Raw genomic sequence first — 23,221 nt, forward strand, 5'->3', positions numbered from 1 at the left:
AGCCTGTACCTCCCAACCTATACGCTCTGCCCAATCTTTAGCATCCAGCCAATACCAGCAGGCTCTACCCCTTGCCCAGCCTTGACCATCCAGGCTCTGGCCTTAGGACCGCCTCTAACCCTTAGTCAGCTCTCACTCCCAGCCTTTGGCCCTAAACCATTCTCTACCAACCAATCTCTGGCCCTAATCCAGGCTTTAAAATCCAGCCTCAAGACCCTATTTCAGCCTCTGCCCCTACTCCAGACTCTTCTTTCTCTAACCTTTGCCCCTACTCCAGTCTTTAACTCCCCCAGCCAGTCCCTACTCCAGTTTCTTCTTTCCCAGCCTTTGCTCCTATAAAATGATCTTCTTCCCACAGCCTCTGTCACTATTCCAGCCTCTACTTACACCAGCCTGCCCCTACTCCAGGCTTTGTCCCTAATCCACCATTAGCTATATCTATCCTGAGACAGAGGGAGATGACCATAATGTCTGCAGCCCATACAGTATCATGTACTGTGCTTGTCTCTGTAAATTGTTACTATGTTTGTCTCTTGCACAGTGCTGTGCTGGGGTTCTACATGGCGTGCAGGTTTCCTTAAATTCATACACCACCTACCTACTATGTTTAAAAGAAATTAAAATTAATTAAAAATATCGATACGGGGTGGACTGTTACATCATACTAGGTCTACTACTTTAACATACACAATCTCCAAAACTGTTCCCTATTTTGTTACATGTAAATATGTTACTTACAATAAACTACAACAAACAAACGAACAACGGGAATACTTTCATAAAGAGCCATGTTGGCTCTGATAGTAGCCAGTTGCCGCAAGTAGGCAGGACAGAAAAAACGTTGGGGAACACCCAGTTACTTTGAGCCAAGATGGCGTTAATCTAACTCCGCCTACATATTCCCCTGCCGCCTGTTAAATGACGCTACTATGAGGAGCGAAGACGCCCTTAGCAACAAACCTGAGAATCACATCGAAATAGGAGACCTTGGTGCTGACGAGACGGATTAATCCTTCTTGGTTTTACGGCGCTAATGCACGGAGGACATATACTCCGATGAACATGCCAGCAGCGTTGAATTCTGCGCAAACGGGACTTTGTCCGGAGTTGAGGTAGCTCGCTAACTAGCTAACGTTAGCCACTTTTAAGCGAGAACGGCTTCCAAAGTAAGCTGTCCGGAAGAAGGACGCATCCTTGATCCGTCGGATCGGAGTAGCAGCTCGCCAGCCACCTAGCTAGCTAGCTAGTCAGTCAGTTGCCGCAAATAAATTCGAGCTATTTCCATTGGGGATGGTTCTCTGGGTCGGTATTATAATCCATCGACAGAGAAGGGCGAGGGCCAGACGGGTCAGACTGCCAATCTGTCATTTTGGGATTCCAACAATTTTGGATAGAGGGTCCATTGCTAAAGCGGACGTGTGTTTTCGTGGTTCTGCTAACGTTAGCTAGCTGACGGAAACGAGAAACGACCCCCATCACTGGAACTTTTTCTGACTGGGGTAGCGACCTGGCAAAGCCATGGTTTTAGGGCGAGAGCAGGGTCAGATTTTCTAGCTAACGAAATTGGGTAGAGATCCCAAGAAGATTAAGCTTAGCAAGTGAGGAAAACGAATTGCTAAAATAAAACACGTTTAGCTACCTATCCTTCACCCCAAAGTTGACTAACAGCGGGGGTGGTTTTAGATCTTTTTACACAAACACAACTTGCAAATGCTACAAATTGCCCTGTACTTTTGGTACTGTATTTTATTATAACTAGACCCTTGGATAGTTATTTTTTTTACAGTAGGAGTTTTTACAATATATTTTTACTTTCACCTCGGATGCTGGCATCAACGTTAAACTGCAATCATGATGGTATTACAAAGAAAACCAGAAGGCCCTATAACAGCAGGTAATGTTGAATCGATTGCTTACATAAACATTGTACTCTGGCACAGAGTAATTTCACTCCTCGTCAATACTACTGTGCATTTCGTTTGTTACAATTGATTTCGTAAATTAGAAATTCGACACTTACTACGATACTGTGATGTCATAAACCATTTGATTAATTTCACTCCGTTGAGGTAAACAACGTCTCTTTCTGTTGCAACGTTATATACATTGATCAGACAAAGACGAGAACCCTTGTCTCTCTAAGTACTGTGCTCCAAATCTAGTCAACACCGAGACAAGTACTGTACTGATTACAGGTTTGTGATTAATTGTTGTTCGGTCTTTGTATAGTAAGCATTGTCTTATCTAGCCTAGGTAGTTGCTGTAAGATCTCAGCTGCTTTTTAGGGATAGACAGACCGACTGCACTGGTCATAGAAACAAAGCTGCTGTCTGTCTACAATGTTGCACCATAGCTTTGTTAGGCTGGAACCTACCACGCATACTAGGTTACCAAGTCGACTGTTTGCGTCTCTGTTTCGAAGAATGGTAATGATTAATACTTGCTTAGTGAATCAATAGAGCCATAGACGCTACTTCGTCTATGCTTATCAGTGAAAAGCTGTCCTGTCCGTTTGTGGAGAGACTTTTGTTTGGCAGTGACATGCTTGTATATAAAAGTGTATTATATACACTTGTATTAAAGTGTTGTAGTGTATAGTGAGATGTTCCGGTACAGAACAGGAAGCCCCACCCCCATGTCTTTCCCTTCCTACTGCTGGCAGATGCTGCGGATGTAGCGAAATGCTTGGTTATTCACTCCTAAACAATGCAGTCTGTTAAATAAAATTGCAGTAGAATTCACATATACTATTACCAATTTAAACATTTAGTTAAATCAAATAAATGGAATATTTTTTAAATGCAGGGAGACTGGCACTCTCAATATTAATGGTACAGCAGCTTGGACTGAATGTATATTTGCATAACAGGGTTTTGGGCAATCTGTTTAACGGTCTGTTGGCTAGACTTTGTTTCAATGCTTTTGAACAGTGTCTGTCTGCTTTATAAAAGCAGCACGACCAGCCTGTGGCTTGTATTGCTGAGGTCTGTCCTGATCTTTGTGGCCTTCCTGCAGCCCTGTGTTTGGGACATATCCAAGAGGGTTGCTACAAAAGTGGGTCAGTGTCCTGGAGGAAAGTCAGAATGTCTCTGGGCTGCCTGAGGTTGAACTTTTTTGCCACCATGTGAATGTGGTTGGACGATTTCGGTGTCCCGCCAAGGAACCTGACACTTCCTGTCCCTCTAAACTGCCACTCTGTGGACCTCACCCGCCACATGCTTTATAGTTTACCATGAACTGATATACCATGGAATGGTAGTTTACCATGAACTGATATACCATGGAATGGTAGTTTACCATGAACTGATATACCATGGAATGGTAGTTTACCATGAACTGATATACCATGGAATGGTAGTTTACCATGAACTGATATACCATGGAATGGTAGTTTACCATGAACTGATATACCATGGAATGGTAGTTTACCATGAACTGATATACCATGGAATGGTAGTTTACCATGAACTGATATACCATGGAATGGTAGTTTACCATGAACTGATATACCATGGAATGGCAGTTTACCATGAACTGATATACCATGGAATGGCAGTTTGTTTTTCCATACAGTGTAGTTTATCTCAGTTCCCAAACCCTGCTGTTTGAAGTTGAGGCCAGTGAGGGTATGTGTGTTAAGTGCTGAACTCAGTGTTCACGCTGTGTGTGTTTAATGACTGTGTGCAGATCTTATGTGTGTGTGTGTCCAGGCAGCAAGCTTACCCCTCCCCACCTCTCAAAGCCCATCTGTTGACACGGAAACAAGGGACATGAGGCTCTGAGGCACCCGGAGACTGGTGATACAACTCTCCATGTAGTTCATTTTAACTGACCCCCATGAGCTAATGCCAACCAGACCGATCCTGAAGACTGAAACGCTTAAGGTTTATGTCCTCCTGACAAATTCACACACCAGGTTAGGGCAATTAATTAGACCGTAGAAACAAAAACAAAAACCTCAGTATATTTAATTACATGTTAACCCAATTTTTTTACAATTCGTAATTGGTTTATGTTAGCAGCTCCCATTATATCATCTGGTTAGTGAGCTTGGTAAGTAGTTCTCTGGTGTCGTCATTCCTATTTGCGTGAAAAACAGCAAGGAGCTAAAGAATTCTGACCAATTGTTTAAAAAGTAGGATTTTTCTAAAGGTTTTCTGTGGATTCACCACTAGTCACAGAGGTGTGCATTTCTGACCTCACTTTAATTTTGCGAAGCTGACCGGACCCCTTACTGATGTAGGCTCGAGCCAATGTCTTAGGTGTCTGAATATTTGTTTTCATTACTACAATCATGTGAATGTTAAAAAGAACTGTCACTTCAATTTCTTGTCAAAAGCAACTTTTTAATACAGCGCCGGAAAAATTCTAGAGACCACTGCACCTTTTTCTTTCCTTTCCAAAAAAGGGCTGTATATTAGTAAAGCCTTTGGTTTGACGGCCTGCATTTGCGCAGTCAAGCATAAGACCATTACACTTTGTGATGCTAGCAGGGTAACTCTACAGTTGTCTTTGCAATAACGCTAGCAGGGTAACTCTACAGTTGTCTTTGCGATAACGCTAGCAGGGTAACTACAGTTAATGGGCTAATGCTAGCATCTCCACATCACTGTACTGTGTACAGGTTAACACTATTACTAGCTTGAGCTGTCAAATCCTATTCAGAGCCCAGACTGGCTTAACCAGGGGCTTTAGATTGCTAGGGAGCCATATTTGCTCAGAGTGATAAGCCTATTATTGGCCTATTAATGTGGCTAGCAGATGTGACTGCAGAGTCTTTCCGTCCGCCGGCGCCGAGTCTTTCCGTCCGCCGGCGCCGAGTCTTTCCGTCCGCCGGCGCCGAGTCTTTCCGTCCGCCGGCGCCGAGTCTTTCCGGCATCTGGTTCTGAGTCTGATTACTGGAAACTACCAGATTGTTTTTCCCCAGTCACTCTGTTTCCATGTATACAGCCGGATGTTACGGTTAGAGGAAAAGTCCTTAGGAACTAATGAGGACAGGTGTGATGGAAGCAGCATGTGTCCCTAAGGTGTGTTCGTATCACAAGGGGACCTTTTTAGTTTTATTTGATTGGGACAGTGCATGTTAATGAACAAGACATGGAGGACATGCATGTAAAAATGCCGGATTATAGCCAAGGGCTAATTTCCATCCGTAGTCCCACGGGCTAAGATCACACAGCTCACAAAAACATTACAATAAAATTTACATCTACAGTCAGTTCATAAATTTCCTAAATCCTATATACAATATTCACACAAAACTACATTCAACTTCACAAACACTAATCCATATACACATTACAAAGTAAAACAATTTAAAGAAGGATAAAACATACATACTAATGTGTGCAACTTTGATTTGCCCATAGCCATTTCTTCAACTGGACTTTAAACGAGCTATATGTGGTACATTCTCTTAGTGTTAGAGGAAGACTATTCCACAGGTTCCCACCCCGGACAGACAGGACCGTCTGACAGAAGGTGGTGCGCCTGTGAGGTATTATCAAGTCTCCTCTGGTAGAGGCTCGCGTGATCCTCAAAGAATTTTCTTTAGATTTAATAAAGTCCTTCAGAGGTGGCGGAGCGAGGGAGTGAAGGACCTTGTATATCAGACAGGCCATTTTTAAATTAATCATATTTTGAAAATCCAATAGTCTATGTTTTTTTAAAACTTGACAGTGGTGGTGGGATAGCGGTCAGAGCTTGACCCATCTCCCTCTTATCCATAATAATGTAGCACACTCAAACTGAATATGCGGTTGGTGTCAAGACCTGAGGAGAGACGATGGCACAGCTGAAAATAGGATGCAGATGCATTTTAGATTAATTAAAAGGGAAGTGAAATTGTGCTCTGTTTTAATGCTCAAAATCTCCACTTGCTGCTTTGATCTGCAAAAAGTTAGTTTGGCGTGAAATGCCTGTGTTTTAATGCACATTATAGAACATGTCGCTTGCTTCAAAATCTGTTGCCAAGCTGACATACCTATCTTCAGATGTACACAGAAGTGCTGGATTGTTGTAGTCTAGGAACTAGTCTGCTATGAAAACTTCTATCATTCTGAGAGTGACTTCTGACCTGTGGTGTTGTGTGGTGCCCTTTAGCGCGTCATGGCGACGGCCTCTATGATTCCTACATGAGGACTGACCACCTGGTGAAGGACGACGCAGACACCAACAGTCCTGCTGGCCTCCCCACCCTGCCGAAACATACTGTGAGTATGACCACACACACTGTCCCTCAGACCGGGGGGGTCAGCCCGGTTCCACAGACGGCCCAGTGTCTGCAGGCTTTTGCTTTTTGCTTTACATTCGTTCCCAGTTCACACCTAAACAACCAGGTGAGGGTAGAAACTAACCAATTACTGACCTAATTAATCAATCAAGTACAAGGAGAGTATGAACCTGCAGACACTCGGCCCTCGGTGGAACCGGGTTGACACCTCTGCCTTAGACACTTTGCTTCGATAGGACAGCCGCTTATTAAAACTATGCAGGTACATTTTTCTCTCCTCCGGTCTGTTTCTCTTTGAGGAGGGCTATGTTAGTGGTGGAATCTAACCCAGGCTGTCCTCCTGAACAATGCTCTCTGATTGGCTCTCTGCCGGAGGAGGGCTATGTTAGTGGTGGAATCTAACCCAGGCTGTCCTCCTGAACAATGCTCTCTGATTGGCTCTCTGCCGGAGGAGGGCTATGTTAGTGGTGGAATCTGACCCAGGCTGTCCTCCTGAACAATGCTCTCTGATTGGCTCTCTGCCGGAGGAGGGCTATGTTAGTGGTGGAATCTGACCCAGGCTGTCCTCCCGAACAATGCTCTCTGATTGGCTCTCTGCCGGAGGAGGGCTATGTTAGTGGTAGAATCTGACCCAGGCTGTTCTCCTGAACACTGCTCTCTGATGGGCCCTCTGCCAAAGGAGGGGAACTAGTTGTTTACATGAAGACCCTGTAGGTTAGAAAACACACACGAAGCACAAAACAATGTCTGATTTCAGATTGTAAAGATTTACTGGGCTTGAAACTCTGACCCAGTAACACATTCACTAATCACCAAATGGCACAGACACAGCACAACTGAAAACAATTCAACAAACAAACACAACCATACCTCAACAGCAGATAAATGTATCCCCAAGAAAGACTTCTAGGAACGCTTTAAATGGTCTTATAGACGCAGTTAACCTCCCCATTTCAACCACAGGAAGTGGCTGTGTTTTAATGTCTACCATGAACTGTAAAAATAGAAATACACTTTATACAAACAGAGCTAACAATCTTTTAATTTCTTTGAGTCAGTCAGAATCAATTGCAGATGGCTGTTTGAATGTGGCAAGAAGATGCCGTGGCTTTGGCTGTACAGGCTGTATTCCGGTTGAGGTTGGCACTGTGTTTTAAAGGACAAATCTAGACCATGACATTCCTGTGCGTCTGGTGAAAGTCATGTGTTCATTTTGTGGGTACGGCAACTTTTTCCATCGTGATTTAACTTGTGAGTTGTACTTTTGTGAACCTGTGAAATCGTGCAGTGAAACATCACTACTACGTTTTTTGGTAAAAGGAGATTAGAGTATTGGGTTTTATAACACCTATAAAACAAGTACCGGTTTTAAAGTTTATCAGCCACTAGATGATGGGCATCCTCACAACCATCGGTCTATAACCTTACGGAAAAGCATGTATGTTGGGTACATTTGCTGTGTCACACTGTGCCATCAAATGAATGTACTTTTGTCTTTGAATTACCAAGGAAACCAGAAAAGGAACCAGGCAAGCCTAGTTCAGCCAGCCCCCTATTAGAAGGTAGTTGTCCCTGGCTGGTTTTGATCTGCAGTTTTCTATGTGGCAGTCTGTGTCTTTAACCATTACGCTATTTAAACAGCGGGAATGCATCTTTTAACTCGGCCATTACATTTTTGCTGAAAAGAATGTGGAAAACGGTACGTTTATTAAAGGGAAAAGATTACTGTAGATGGTCGTTTATACAAGAACAGTTGAATAGATAACCACCACGCTATGTGAACTATGAGGAAATCGAAATCATTGGCTGAATCTCAAACATGCTACAAGTACGTACTTCGCGGATGAGGGTGAAGTATGTACTGTTTAGTATATAGTAAACTAGTATGCCAGTATTGGGACCAATAGCACATACTACCTCATCAGAATATTGTCTGGACCTTAGATCATTTTGTCAGCTTTTGTCAGCCAGCAAAGTTTTTGTCTATCCTGAACAAATCCTAATGCATGCTTTATTCTGTCCCTAACGAGGAGTGAACACCGGTCCCCTACATGGCAGTGTCAGTCGTGTCTATAACCACTACGCTATTTAACAAGGAGCAGTAAGTCAGTCAGACATTTGCTCATCTTGGCCGACTGTGCTTAAGCGGTCCGACGGGTTTCTGACAGATACTTTTGCAGAGATGAGAAACATCCTTCCATTCATTAACATGTCGAAACTCCTTTCTTTTACGTGTTGGTTTCCAACTTGCGGAGTGGCCAGATAAAAACAGAACAAACAAAAACATTGCATTAGAAACGTGTGCAAGTTGATTTTACAACTCAGTTTCCCATCCTGAAAGTTGTATTACTGTGCTGGTATGTTTTCTAACAATGTCGCTAGCTACCGAGAGAGAAATTTACTTCGCTGGCCTGAGTCTTCCTGGAGAGAGTTGATGGGGGTTTGTAGTTAACATTAGTGTTAACATATTTCAACCTTATTTCACAACTTATTATAATGATACAATTCTGCAAAATGTCACATTGCTGACATACATGAGCATTAATGTGTATGTCATTTTGGTACAGATTTGTCCTTTGCCTGTAGAATCACCAACTGATGCTGTTTGCTGGACCACGTAAGCGGAGCCGCTAAGAAAAGCTAATGTCTCTTACTGAGTGACTGACTACTCCTTGTTCGCCTCCTGTAACAGTCAAAACGCATGATGCCTGAGGTTCAGAATGGGGGGAAAACTTTTGCTGGCTACAACTCACTAACAACAGTTATTGTTAGTGATGGCCAATCGAGGGTGCATTACCGTTCTTCTAGCAGCACGATATTATGCTAGATGTGCTAACACAAATTTTCTTTTTCAAAATAAAAGCCCTCTTTGAAATATGTAAGTTAATGTAGTTAACAATCTTGTCTGTACATTTTATGTTTAATGTTAGTTCCAATGTTATTCTTGTCTGTTCTTTTTGACAGATTAACTATATTGTCTTATACATTTCAATTATGGCTTTTATTGTGATAAAGAAAATCTGAGTGCTGCCAGCATAATATGTTTCTGCTAAAATAATGCTAATGAAGCCTCGAATGGCCATCACTAGTTATTGTGACTTATATTGATTCACAAATGGCTAATTAACTGTTAAAAATGCCAGGGGCAAAAGAGGATTTGTTCAGGATAGACAAAAACCTTGCTGGCTACAACCTTGAGTAGACATGTTATGGGAAGCCTAAAATGAAACCGTTTACTATATTGTGACAGTTTCTGGTGGATTTTCGAATGATATCTCAGGATTTGTTCAGGATAGACAAACACTTTACTGGCTACACGGTTCTCTCGTCTTTTCACTAAACGAAAAATCTGTTATACTTACAATAGTTATTGTATCAATGTCATTCACTAATGACTAATAAGCTGTTTAAACGGCCAGTGGCAAAGGTCATACAGTTGATATACTATTTTTGGTGGAGGTAAACTCTGTTTACTCAGTTTAACGCTAGTTAATGGTGTCTAAATATTCAAACTTGTGATGTTAATGAGTGAAAATAAAACAATGTGAAGAGGCTGTACTAACGCCCGGCATGCGTGCAGTTCGGTGGTGTAGTGGTTAACGACAATGCCTTTCACGTGGGCGACCCAGGTTCAATTCTCGAGAGAGCAGCCACGATTAACACATTTTATTGTGGGCCGGCTGAACTAGGCTTGCCTGGTTTCTTGTTACCCAACCAAGGTCCCCGTAGCAACTGGTTGTGTAGAAATGTGAGGCGCTACACCCCTGGTTAGTAGGCGGTAAGAACAGCTGACGTAGAAGGGGGATCCAACTGGAATGGCTGCCACACACACACTGGTATTCCAGGCAGTATATTGGATGTTCGGGTGGGCAGACTGGTGGGAGAGTCAGAGAAGGGGGGGGGGGGTCAGTAAAGGTGTACTTCAGAAGTCTCTTTCTGCCTAACATAACGTTTGTGTACATTTACATTTTAGTCATTTAGCATACCCTTTTCCCCCGAATAATTTACAGTATATACAGGGCCATTTTCCCAGAAGCAACATAAGATGAAGTGCCTTTCCCAGGGACACCACAGCAATTGGCCCAGTCAGGATTCGAGCCGGGAACCTTCCAATAACAAGCCTGACTCCCTAACCACTAAGCTGCTGACTGCTATTGTCTTCGGGAAAATGGTCAACATTGTTTTATGGAACGAAAAATGAATATCTGATCCTGTACGTCGTATCAGTTCTTTATTTTGTATGAATAACGGTAAACTTTGTTTTTCGAAGGAAAGTAGACAGTTGCTCTCCTTATTTTTATAAAAAAATTTTGTTGACAGTAAGAATCCGAGGGAGACTGGTCAAGTGGAGACAGAGGTGAAGGGTGAAAGGTTATTGAACCCTGGTTTCCGACAGGGAACGCCACCACATTGAACATAAATTGGCTGCTCGTAGCGTTCAGCCTATAAATAGATAGTATGACGTGACTGAGACGACCGGGTTAGTTTGGGATGCTGAACCAGTTGAACTAGATGTGTAGTTTATCTTCTACTGGTTACACCCAGCACAACACTGTCTTTGTCTCTCTTCTCTCCCTCCAGGTGAATAAACCAGGTGTGATGCGGGACCAGGTCGGGGCTCGTGGGGGTCAACTGAAGGTCAAGTACCTGTATGAAGATTCTACCTACAACCGCAAGGTCAACGCTGTTACCTCCACGACGACTCACAATGGCAGCGGTGTCACTGCTGGGCAGCCGGCCGGTAAACCAGGCCCGGTAACGGGACTCTCTAAGGAGCGCACCGTGGATAGTACGACGTCCAGTAAGGGGTCTTCCGAGGGCTGTGGGCCCCGGGGGGTGAACGGAGGAGGTGGGGGCAAGCTGGTGGGACCTTTGACCCCAGAACAGGCCCTCAGACAATACCGATCTCAACTCACCACTCTCGAGCAGACTGAGATACACTCCTACCCTGAGGTAAAAGTTGGTTTTACTTATAATGTATTTACCGGCAGTTTAGTACCATTAGAAATATACAACTAATCTTAACATCGATAACCTAATCTTTATGCCGAAACCTAACCAATTAGACATTCTTATTAATATGACCGTTTCCAACAGGTGTATTTCCTGGGTCCCAACGCAAAGAAGCGCCCTTCGGTTGCTGGTGGCAACAACAATGGGGGATTTGATGACGAGCAGGGGGGCTACATCCACGTTCCTCACGATCACCTGGCCTTTAGATACGAGTTCCTCAAGGTTATCGGCAAGGGCAGCTTTGGCCAGGTAACCCCTGACCCTAACATTAACCTCTGACCCTAACCTTAGCCCTAGTTTCTCGAGGTCCAACTAAGTATCCTGATTGTTTGTTGATTGATCAGTTGATGGACTGATTGGTGAATTGGTTAATGTATTCATGACTAGGTGGCGAAGGTGTATGACCACAAGCTGCAGCAACATCTGGCACTGAAGATGGTCCGCAACGAGAAGCGCTTCCACCGGCAAGCTCTGGAAGAGATCCGCATCCTGGAACACCTCCGCAAGCAGGACCGGACCGGAACCATGAACGCTGTGCACATGCTGGAGAACTTCACCTTCAGGAACCATATCTGCATGACCTTTGAACTCCTGAGCATGAACTTGTATGAGCTAATTAAGAGGAACAAGTTCCAGGGCTTCTCTCTGCCGCTCGTCAGGAAGTTTGCTCACTCCATCCTGCAGTGCCTGGATGCCCTGAACCGACACCGCATCATCCACTGTGACCTGAAACCAGAGAACATACTGCTGAAACAGCAAGGACGCTCTGGGATTAAGGTGAGTTCTGCTACCCAACCAAAGTCCAACAGGCCTGACATTAAACGTCAGGTTAGGGTGTGTTCTCTGAATCAGTGTCTATCGAACGGGCCGGCTGTCGTTGAGAACTTTCATCTGTTGCGTCGTGTTCCGTTACAGTTGTATCTGGCCTTCAAAACTAGGTCACCCTTGTTAAATGCGACTAAAATCCGTTATTTGGAGGAAGCTCCTGAGCCTAGCGATTCTAGGAAGTTTGGACCTGAGCATAGTGGTTCCAGGGAGGTTGGACCTGATTGATATGACCCCTCCCCAGAACCGCTACACCACATGGGTGTTCTGAGTTCTCTAACAAAAAAGTACTGTTTTGGGTGTGAGGAATTTACAGAATACTAACGTGATACAATTATGTAATGTCATTATCCATGATGGGAGATGGCTAATGAAAACCAGACATTCTCATGTCAGTCACAGTGTGGAATGACCTCGACCAAGTTTCTCTCCAGTTCAAACACTATGACAAAATAATCCTTAATAATATATTTTCTTTATCTATGTGCAAATCCCTCAAAAGGATAAACCCTCGCAAGGCTCCTTGTATGAACGATACCCAACAATATTTCCTATCTATCACTGCTTTAGTCTGTAGTCTCCACATGTTTGAAGACCAACATTGTCCCTGTCCCAAAATAGTATTTTGCCTAAACAACCACCTCCCTGTGACACAACCATCCCTGGTCATGAAGTGCTTCCAGTGGTTAGTCAAAGCACCCTCAACTTTAAACCCAATCCAGTTGGCTTACAGAGCAGGTAAAAAGCCATTGCCCTGACCCTCCCCTGTGCCATCTATTACCTGGACCGAAGGAACACGAATGTGAGAGTGCTGTTTGTCTACCAATGTCACGGTTGCCCCACAAGCTTGTGGTGAGGCTCAGGGATCCCGGGCTCATCTCCGCCCAGGTGGATCTTTGATCTCCTATTGGTCAGACTCCCGGTGGTTCGGACGGGCAGCCACACCTTTTCAACAATGACTGTCAGCACTGGTGCCCCACAGGGATGTGTGCTGAGTCCCCTCCTGTTATACCTGTTCACATGACTGTGTAGCCACACACTACTCCAACATCATTGTTATTTAAAAAAAGATGTAACTTTTATTTAACCAGGGACACAAATGAGGACGTAGGTCTCATTGACAAGTGCCCCGGGAACAATAATACAAGAAAAACTAACAAATCCAAAATACTTCCAATTTACATAGAATTTGTACAATTTACATACAAGATCACTGTTAAGCTTGCTGAGGACTCCACTGTCATTGTCCTGATCTCGTATAATGAATGAGGCAGTCTACAGAGAGGTGAGAACCCTGTCATCTTGGTGTCAGGATAATAACCTCCTGCTCAGCGTCAGCAAAACTTATTGTGGACTACAGGAAGCCACGCCCCTATCCACATCAGTGGGTCTGTGGTGGAACGTCGGCATCCGGTTCCTCAGTGCCAGCAGGCGGACCATGGAGAGTGTCCTGACTGGTTGTATCACTGCCTGGCATGGCAGCCTCCCTTGACCATAAGGCTGTACAGAGGGTGGTCATCACCAGGACTGACCTGTAGGGTATCATTTAAGTTTCATAGGTTCCTGCTTAACGAATCCGGTTCTCATTGAATCCCGGTTCCGAGTCCAATATTTGGGAGAGAGACGGAATCCAAAATTGTGCACGTCACAAAATGTAAAAAATAATAATACTTGAGTAAGAGTAAAGAGTACAACCCCCAGAAAGTAACTTGAAAAGTACTCTTTCCTCTGAAACTGTACTCTTCCACTCATTTGCGTTACTTGTGACGCGTTACTACTCACCTCTGCTATTCAAATACTATTGAATAGTATTATAGAGGAAGATTGACAGCCCTACTGTGTTTTGTGTACCTGAGCCTGAGACGTTGCTACTGTTATCTGGGACGTTATTGTGGCTGGAACTGGGAGACCGCAACACATCAAACACGGTACATGGCGGTTTAGTACAACTTTTATGGACTGTAAAATGAGCGACAGAAATGCAAACGTTATGAACCGAAGCAGAATCAAAATGCACGTGTCTTTTCAAATCCACGGTTCTTGGAAATTCTTGATACTGTTCATAGTCATTCTACCGCCTTCAGTGCGCGTCACAAAACATTATTACCATGGTAATTAATTTGAACTTATTTAATGGGCTGAAGTGGCGTCTATGTAGTTCTGTGAACTAAGACAATCTGTATGTATTATTACTGGTCCATCCCAGACAGTGGCTAAAGGAGTTGTGAGTTTGTGAGTTTGAGCTGTTGAACTATTAGCAATGTGTGTGTGAAGGAACTTCAGAATCTTTCTCTATTACGTGCTTTATCACGTGACTTAAGGATATGAGCATGATGAGCTGGGCACACACATCCCTAACACACACACACATCCCTAACACACACACACACACACACACACACCTAACACACACACACACACACACACACACCTAACACACACACACACACACACATCCCTAACACACACACACACACACACATCCCTAACACACACCTAACACACACACACACACACATCCCTAACACACACCTAACACACACACACACATCCCTAACACACACACACACACATCCCTAACACACACACACACACCTAACACATACACACACACACACACACACCTAACACACACACACACACACATCCCTAACACACACACACACACACACATCCCTAACACACACACACACACACACATCCCTAACACACACACACACACACACACACATCCCTAACACACACACACACACACACACACATCCCTAACACACACACACACACACACACACACACACATCCCTAACACACACACACATCCCTAACACACACACATCCCTAACACACACACACACCTAACACATACACACACACACACACACACACACACACACACACATCCCTAACACACACACACACACACCTAACACACACACACATCCCTAACACACACACACACACACACACACACACATCCCTAACACACACACATCTAAACCTCTCCTTCCTCCCTCTCCAACCAGGTGATCGACTTTGGCTCATCGTGTTTTGAGCACCAGCGCGTCTACACCTACATCCAGTCCCGCTTCTACCGCGCCCCGGAGGTCATCCTGGGGTCACGCTACGGCCTCCCCATCGACATGTGGTCGTTCGGCTGCATCTTGGCAGAGCTGCTCACGGGGTACCCTCTGTTCCCGGGGGAGGACGAGGGAGACCAGCTGGCCTGCGTCATGGAGCTTCAGGGCATGCCCCCTGTCAGGCTGCTGGAGCAGGCCAAGAGGGCTAAGAACTTCATCTCCTCCAAAGGCCACCCGCGTTACTGCGGGACCAGCACTCTGCCCGGCGGGGCCACCGTGCTCACAGGCTCCCGGTCCCGCAGGGGGAAGCTCAGGGGCCCTCCGGGCAGCAAGGAGTGGAGCTCTGCCCTGAAGGGCTGCGAGGACCCCACCTTCACTGACTTCATTAAGAAGTGTCTGGACTGGGATCCCTCCAGCAGGCTGACCCCCAGTCAGGCTCTCCGGCACGCCTGGCTCTACCGCCGCCTCCCCAAACCCCCCACGCCGGCCCTCGGGGACAAGAGCCTTCAGCCTGCAGGGAAGAGAGGAGGGACAGAACACCAGTCCACCTCCTTCCCCTCCCTCCTGCCCAATAAAGCGGGAGGAGGCGGCACAGCAGCCAATAACAAACTGAGGAGCAACATGATGGGGGACTCAGGAGGGGCTGCTCCTCTCCGCACAGTCCTGCCCAAACTAGTGACCTAGACAACAAGCTCCTGCACCTCTCCAACCAGGTGAAGGAGACAACAGGGTTTTAATGCAATTGGTTTTTCTTTTTTTATGTGAGGAGTTTGGTCACTCCAGCGGTTGGATTTTGAACCGTTTCTGAAGGTGAATGGAGCAGTGGATTATGGGACATTAACAAATGGATATAAAGGTGTTCTACAGTAGCTTGACTGGCTGATTGGTTTCATCATAGACATCAAATAAAATTTTAGGAGTTGGACATGTTATTATATGGGTTTCTAACCCAGATGCTTTCTACACAGACACGCACGCACACACACGCACGCACACACACGCACGCACACAGACGCACACACACAGACGCACACACACAGACGCACACACACAGACACACACACACAGACAGACGTGTGCCCTTATCTGGGCATGAGTATAAGTGTTGTCATGTGACTAAGGGCTAGATGAGATCTGGGCAATAATGTAGCACCAATCAGCTTCCAGAATCAATAAATAAACCAATTATGAGCACGTCACAGGCCCTTCGGAAGAGACACCTGTACAGGAGTGGAATCATGAGATCATGGCTTTACGTCAGGCCTGCACACACTCCTAGATTTATCTCTGTCCTCAATCTTCTCAGTTGTTTGTTTGTGTGTGTGTGTGTCCTGGTATGTTGGGTGTGCGTGCATTCCTGCATCTTGGTATGTGGTGTGTGTTAGTTATGAGACAACTATTAGAACTATGACAGAACTATTTCTGTCCCCAACATGCATAGTCTTGATGTGAGGCAGGAGGCAGGTCAGACCCAAGAACACATCAACCTCCTTTCTGAGAGTGGTTCAAAGAAAAATCAGATTTAACTTCTGAAAGGTCTTATCAAGACTTCATAGCTGTAAAGTTCTCTTGGCTGGAGCTATGGTGTAAACACTATATACATTTTATAATGCTTTTAAAAATGTTAACTTGCTGTTCAGATAACCAGACCTAGCCAACAAGATGGTCGATATGAGAATACTGGTCTAGGAGACCTCTGTCTATCTTTGTCATCATGACGAAATATATATTTAGTTCAAATGTCCTACAGTACACAGTGAGCTGTCAGGATAATATCCTTTCTTCCTTCTACTACCATGACAACCAGAGCAGCTCCTGGATCTCCCAATGGGGTCCCTGAATCGTTGCCTTAGCAACCGTCTCTACTTGGCTTCGGGCTGAAAAACAAGATTGGACTTTGTATGTTGATAGTGCAGTTTTAGGGAACTCCAACTAAATACTTCCCATGCTGATTTTGACTTTGGTATCATTAGATGTGGAGTGTTTTCTACTCGGTGAACGGACAATGTGTGGTTTCTGGTGCTTTGCCCCAATTAGTCAGATCAGGCCATAGACCAAAATAGCCAATTCCGTTGATTTGAACAAAACGCTTCTGTTTAGAAGAACTCTGTTTAGAGGAACTTTGTTGTTGTTGTGTTTTAGTTTTTTTTGCTGTGGCCGTCGACGCCCAGGGAAATGTGTGCGTGTGTTTACTGGTGCTCGGCAGAGGGGCTTGACTCCACGGTTTCACCCAGCTTTTTGTTTTCCACACACTTGCACAAACACACTCTCTCAGGGTTCTGACTGCAAGAGATGTTTATAACACTGCTGATACTCTTAAATGCTCACACATTGTGAATTAATGGTGCTGTTACTGCAGACACACACACACACACACACACACACACACACAGAGTTAGAGACATTGTGTATTCATCAAGTGCATGTTGTCTGGACCAGGTTCAGAGGTTATAGTTCAGGGTTCAACCTCTCTTCACTCAACAACACTGTCAGGGTTTTCTACACTTCTTGTATTTCTTCCTTTTTATAGAAATGGGTTTTATTGCGTTTTATAGAAAGGGTTCATTGCTTTTTGCTACACAGGAGGTTTAAAAGGAAATGTTTTGAATGTACAGGTGTGTGTGTGTGTGTGTGTGTGTGTGTGTGTGTGTGTGTGTGTGTGTGTGTGTGTGTGTGTGTGTGTGTGTGTGTGTGTGTGTGTGTGTGTGTGTGTGTGTGTGTGTGTGTGTGTGTGTGTGTGTGTGTTAGGAGGCTGTTTAATGTTTTGGCATGATGGAACTGTTTCAACACTACAATATGAAGAGCAATTGTTTAAACAGTGACCTTGTAATAGTGTTTTTGTAAAGAAAAATAAAATATTAACTGAACTGTTTCTGACACTACTGTCCACTTACATACACAAACACACAAGTTTGTTTCTAGGAAACCATTCCAAATCTAATCTTAATTTAATTAATGGGTGGCTGGTGAGGTGCTCATCCAGGTTCTGTCCAGCACAAAGGTCAAGTCTGTTTTGACAATCAGGTTATTTTGAGATGCCATCTGTAACCAGAATGGTCTTAAATGGTTATAACGTTTCGCGTTCCCATTACGGATCAGAATCACCAAACTTCTCGCTCTGACTGAGAAGGCTGAGCAATACACTGGCTCAAACCCTCAATCTAAAAGCGCTTCCTCTCTGCAGTTGTTAGTGTTTTGTAGTGTGACTTCCCAGCAGTATGTCTGAGCAGGTATAGAATAGCACAGAGCTCCAGGAGCCAACCTTCCTCCAATGGAGCTGTCTGGTCATGCTGCCATTGTAATGAGATTGTATTAATCCTCAGAGTAGTCCAGTTAAGATAACTAGTGAGCACGTTGATTACAGCAGCATGGCCTTGTCTCCACTCACATCGTCTGTATGTTTGGGGACTGATTCAGCGAATGTTTACAGTGACTCACCTGGACAAAGTCATACAAACACCGCTGAGTGATGAAACCAAACTGGTTGATCCTCTTCCTTCTTCTTGGATTCCCTGGGACTAAAGCTACATGATTACATTGCATTCAACTAGCATCTTGGTAGCAACTTGATGGTTAAATGCACACAACAGACAGAAACACACACAAAGTTATAGTTGGTGTGTAATAGGCCGACCGACCAGGGACAAGTTAATATCAGGAGCGGAGGAGCAGCCCAGTATATATTCCTGTAAACACCAGTTCCAGGAAACCAATGCAAAGAAATGTAGTAGCTGTGGGGTTGTTAGCTGCTGTGAGGACTCACAACACAGACTGTAAGTCTCGGTTCATCTTTGTATGTCCTCTCTGTAAGTCTTTGATGTCAGAATCATTGGTCCCAAATGACTTCCTGTCCCTCCCTGTGACCCCAAACATGGAACCAGAGACAACATAAGGTACCTGACATACTGACTGAGGTCCGTTATAACCTGGCATAGTGAACAAGGCTGCTCTAAACTGATGTAGTGACTGAAGCCCCCTATAACCTGACATAGTGAATGAGGCCGCTATAACCTGACGTAGGGGCTTGCTATTCATTACAACATACATACCTTTCACTTTACCTCGGGAGAGCTTGTAATGCATGGAGGAGAACCCTCTAGACAGACGCCACGATTTTGTTCTTTTAGGTTACAACACATCCCGATGGTAACCAGCTGATAACATGGTGATTGGACAAGCAGACATGAAATCTTTATGTGGCAAACTGGGTCAGAAACTGGTGCCAGCCTGTGGCCAACTGGCAGGTTAATGTTGGTGTTTTAAGCTCTGGGCAGTAGAACCACTCACAAGCTTTGAATGGAGACACAAAAACCGATTTAATAAAGTCATTTCTCATCCCCCTACTTTCTCCCTGGGCATTATTGTCCCTCTCCTTCCATCCCTTTTCTCCCTGCTCCCCATTCCTTCTCTCTCCTCTCCTCCCCAGAAACGTGTGTGCGTGCGTGCGTGCGTGCGTGCGTGTGTGTGTGCATGTGTGCGTGCGTGTTAGTCCTGAGTGGTTTCTCCATGGGAACCAGTGAGGTTCTAGGATTCTAAAGGAGCGCTACTATCTGTCTACCTCTGACCACAACTATCCCGAAACCAAAGTACAAAACACCATGTTGGTTGAGTGCTGTGTTCATGATTCACTGTTTTATGCAGTGCAGATGTCCATGTTTCAATACAGATGGGACTATATTAGGATCTGCATACTGATGTAACATTCCTAAAACAATAATACTGTGAGAGTTACATATGCTCTAGAAGGGGGCTTATTCTTCCGTTTTGGTGTCATCACTGTTGTGAAAGGTAACGTTTGTGATTATCTGTTGTGTTTGAGATCATTTGTTGCCAGATAATAAGCTCTTTGCTAGATTTCCTTCTGTCCCTCAACGATGACCTTTAAGCACTGTTCACCAGATGACCTTTAAGCACTGTTCACCAGATGACCTTTAAGCACTGTTCACCAGATGACCTTTAAGCACTGTTCACCAGATGACCTTTAAGCACTGTTCACCAGATGACCTTTAAGCACTGTTCACCAGATGACCTTTAAGCACTGTTCACCAGATGACCTTTAAGCACTGTTCACCAGATGACCTTTAAGCACTGTTCACCAGATGACCTTTAAGCACTGTTCACCAGATGACCTTTAAGCACTGTTCACCAGATGCAGAAAGATGTTCTTCATCTGCACTTCCTATCTACAACATGCCCAGTTTCTTCCAGTTTCTTTAGTCAAGCAAGATATCATTTACCCTTTGGACAACACAAAGACATTGTTACAGTTTTTAAATAAATGTTTTCATGTATTGATTGATATTGCTATTGATAGTTAATGCCAGTTTCACTGACACAGATTCGCCTTGTCCAGGACAAAAAAAACTTGGAAAATGGAAAATTTGTATTGAGCTGGATTTTTTTTGTCTAGCTGAGTATGACCCAGTTTCACAGACACGTTGTTTCTGCAAACATTTCCTGTAATGTTTTCATTAACCAATAAACGAACTGCACAGATAAATAGCTTTTACAAAAATTCTTATGTGCCCCAAGGATTTGGCACAGAACTTTAGATTAAATAAAATAAATAACAGAAGAACGGTTAGAATGAGTGTGGTTTACAGGTGTATGTGTGTGTGTGTAGTTTACAGGTGTTAGTTGTGTGTGTGTGTCCAGGGCCAGGTCTAGTTGTAAAGGGGTTTACTTGTTTCGGGCTGTAGGGGTCTAGCTGTTCAATTGTCCAGGGGTCTAGTTGTCTTGGGGTCTAGTTGTCTTGGGGTCTAATTGTCTAGGGGTCTAGTTGTCTTGGGGTCTAGGTGTCTAGTTGTCTTGGGGTCTGGCTGTCCAGGGGTCCAGTTGTCTTGGGGTCTGGCTGTCCAGGGGTCCAGTTGTCTTGGGGTCTGGTTGTCCAGGGGTCCAGTTGTCTAGGGGTCTAGTTGTCTAGCGGTTTAACACTAATGCTCTCCATAAAAACAGTGATGGAACGTGAGGCAGCTGAACTTTATTAATACTCCCTATATTGTATTACACAGGAGGGTCACCCAGTCAATGTGTTAGTGTGTGTGTCTGTGCATGTGTCCAGCACTGCCATAGCATTTAGATGAACTATGTTTCTTAAATGGGGTGTGACTATGTGTCTGCAACACATTTTGACCAGCCAGAAGCCTGATCCCTGCCAGCGAAATGACAGGTTTCATTAAAGGAATGGTCCATAGCTTGTTTTTACAGACGAGTCGTTCCTGACACTTCATGTCATTTGACCAAAGATGGTCTATGTTCGCTTCACATGACCAAAGACCTCGACGTGCACATCACATGACCTAAGAGCACTACGTTTACATCACATGACCAAAGACCTCGACGTGCACATTACATGACCTAAGAGCGCTACGTTTACGTCACATGACCAAAGACCTCAACGTGCACATCACATGACCTAAGAGCGCTACGTTTACGTCACATGACCAAAGACCTCGATGTGCACATCACATGACCTAAGAGCGCTACGTTTACGTCACATGACCAAAGACCTCGGCGTGCACATCACATGACCTAAGAGCGCTACGTTTACGTCACATGACCAAAGACCTCGACGTGCACATCACATGACCTAAGAGCGCGACGTTTACGTCACATGACCAAAGACCTCGGCGTGCACATCACATGACCTAAGAGCGCTACGTTTACGTCACATGACCAAAGACCTCGGCGTGCACATCACATGACCTAAGAGCGCTACGTTTACGTCACATGACCAAAGACCTCGGCGTGCACATCACATGACCTAAGAGCGCTACGTTTACGTCACATGACCAAAGACCTCCGCGTGCACATCACATGACCTAAGAGCGCTACGGTTACGTCACATGACCAAAGACCTCGGCGTGCACATCAAATGACCTAAGAGCGCTACGTTTACGTCACATGACCAAAGACCTCTATGTTTATTTAATCTAATCCAAGCAAAGTGCCGGTGCTGCTCAACAAACTCCACAGGTTTCTATTCTATTCATGTGTCTATTCAGCCCCCCAATGGACTCAGACAGACATGTATATTATTCTGGTCAAAAAAGTGACATTTATTCTGGTGTCCTGAAATAGGGGGTAGTACTTACAAAAAGTTGCTGATATGCTTCAATATAAATGTCTAAGTCTTTAATTCTTCAATTTGTATGTGTGTGTGTGTATGTGTCATTGTGGAGAATCCAGGTCTCATGTTCCAGTCACGCTAACATTCCTGCCTGATGAACAAGGCCCCGTTTGACCATGGAGAGTTAACCCACTTCTGCTGCCAGACTCTATTCTGCCCTACTCAGCTGGAAGATATATCCCACTGATGGGTGGAGGAGGTGCTGAGAGGAGTGGGTGAGGGGGACACAGAGGGGGAGGGGGGCACAGAGGGGTGGGAGCGGGTCAGAGAGGGGGGGGCACAGATGGGGAGGGGGGCACAGAGAGAGTGTGGGGGCACGGGGGGCACAGAGGGGGAGGGGGCACAGATGGGGAGGGGGGCACAGAGAGAGTGTGGGGGCACGGGGGGCACAGAGGGGGGGGGGGCACAGATGGGGAGGGGGGCACAGAGGGGGGGGGGGGCACAGAGGGGGGGGGGGGCACAGAGATTAAACAAATATGTTAAATAGGTGTTTGGATGAGTCGAAGGCAGACATAACATCATGGTGTCGGTTTTTCTCTTTCATTTATTTTTCTGCCTATAACTCAATAAAAAAGGGTGTATGCTAGTAAATAGGGGACTGTGATAATAAAGTGTTGAATTGGTCAGAGAAGACTGTGATAAAAAATGCTTTTTTTGGTCATGGAGGTCTGTGATATTAAAGTGTATGATTCTAAATAGGAGACTGGGATATTAAAGTGTATGATTCTAAATAGGAGACTGTGATATTAAAGTGTATGATTCTAAATAGGATACTGTGATATTAAAGTGTATGATTCTAAATAGGATACTGTGATATTAAAGTGTATGATTCTAAATAGGAGACTGGGATATTAAAGTGTATGATTCTAAATAGGAGACTGGGATATTAAAGTGTATGATTCTAAATAGGAGACTGGGATATTAAAGTGTATGATTCTAAATAGG

The 23,221-nt window shown here is 44.6% G+C and overlaps 1 protein-coding gene across 1 annotated transcript; it reads left to right on the top strand.

The window, feature by feature from the left end:
- Positions 1-896: 896 nt before the first annotated feature.
- Positions 897-16,112, top strand: dyrk3 (dual specificity tyrosine phosphorylation regulated kinase 3). The gene is made up of 6 exons (XM_010874552.5): positions 897-1,894; positions 6,103-6,212; positions 10,814-11,185; positions 11,330-11,494; positions 11,633-12,022; positions 15,094-16,112. The coding sequence occupies exons 1-6, from the start codon at positions 1,852-1,854 to the stop codon at positions 15,829-15,831; spliced, it is 1,818 nt and encodes a 605-aa protein (XP_010872854.2). The 5' UTR covers positions 897-1,851; the 3' UTR covers positions 15,832-16,112.
- Positions 16,113-23,221: the final 7,109 nt, after the last annotated feature.

The sequence above is a fragment of the Esox lucius genome, chromosome 2 (assembly GCF_011004845.1).
Source record: "Esox lucius isolate fEsoLuc1 chromosome 2, fEsoLuc1.pri, whole genome shotgun sequence".
NCBI classification, from domain to species: Eukaryota; Metazoa; Chordata; class Actinopteri; order Esociformes; family Esocidae; genus Esox; species Esox lucius.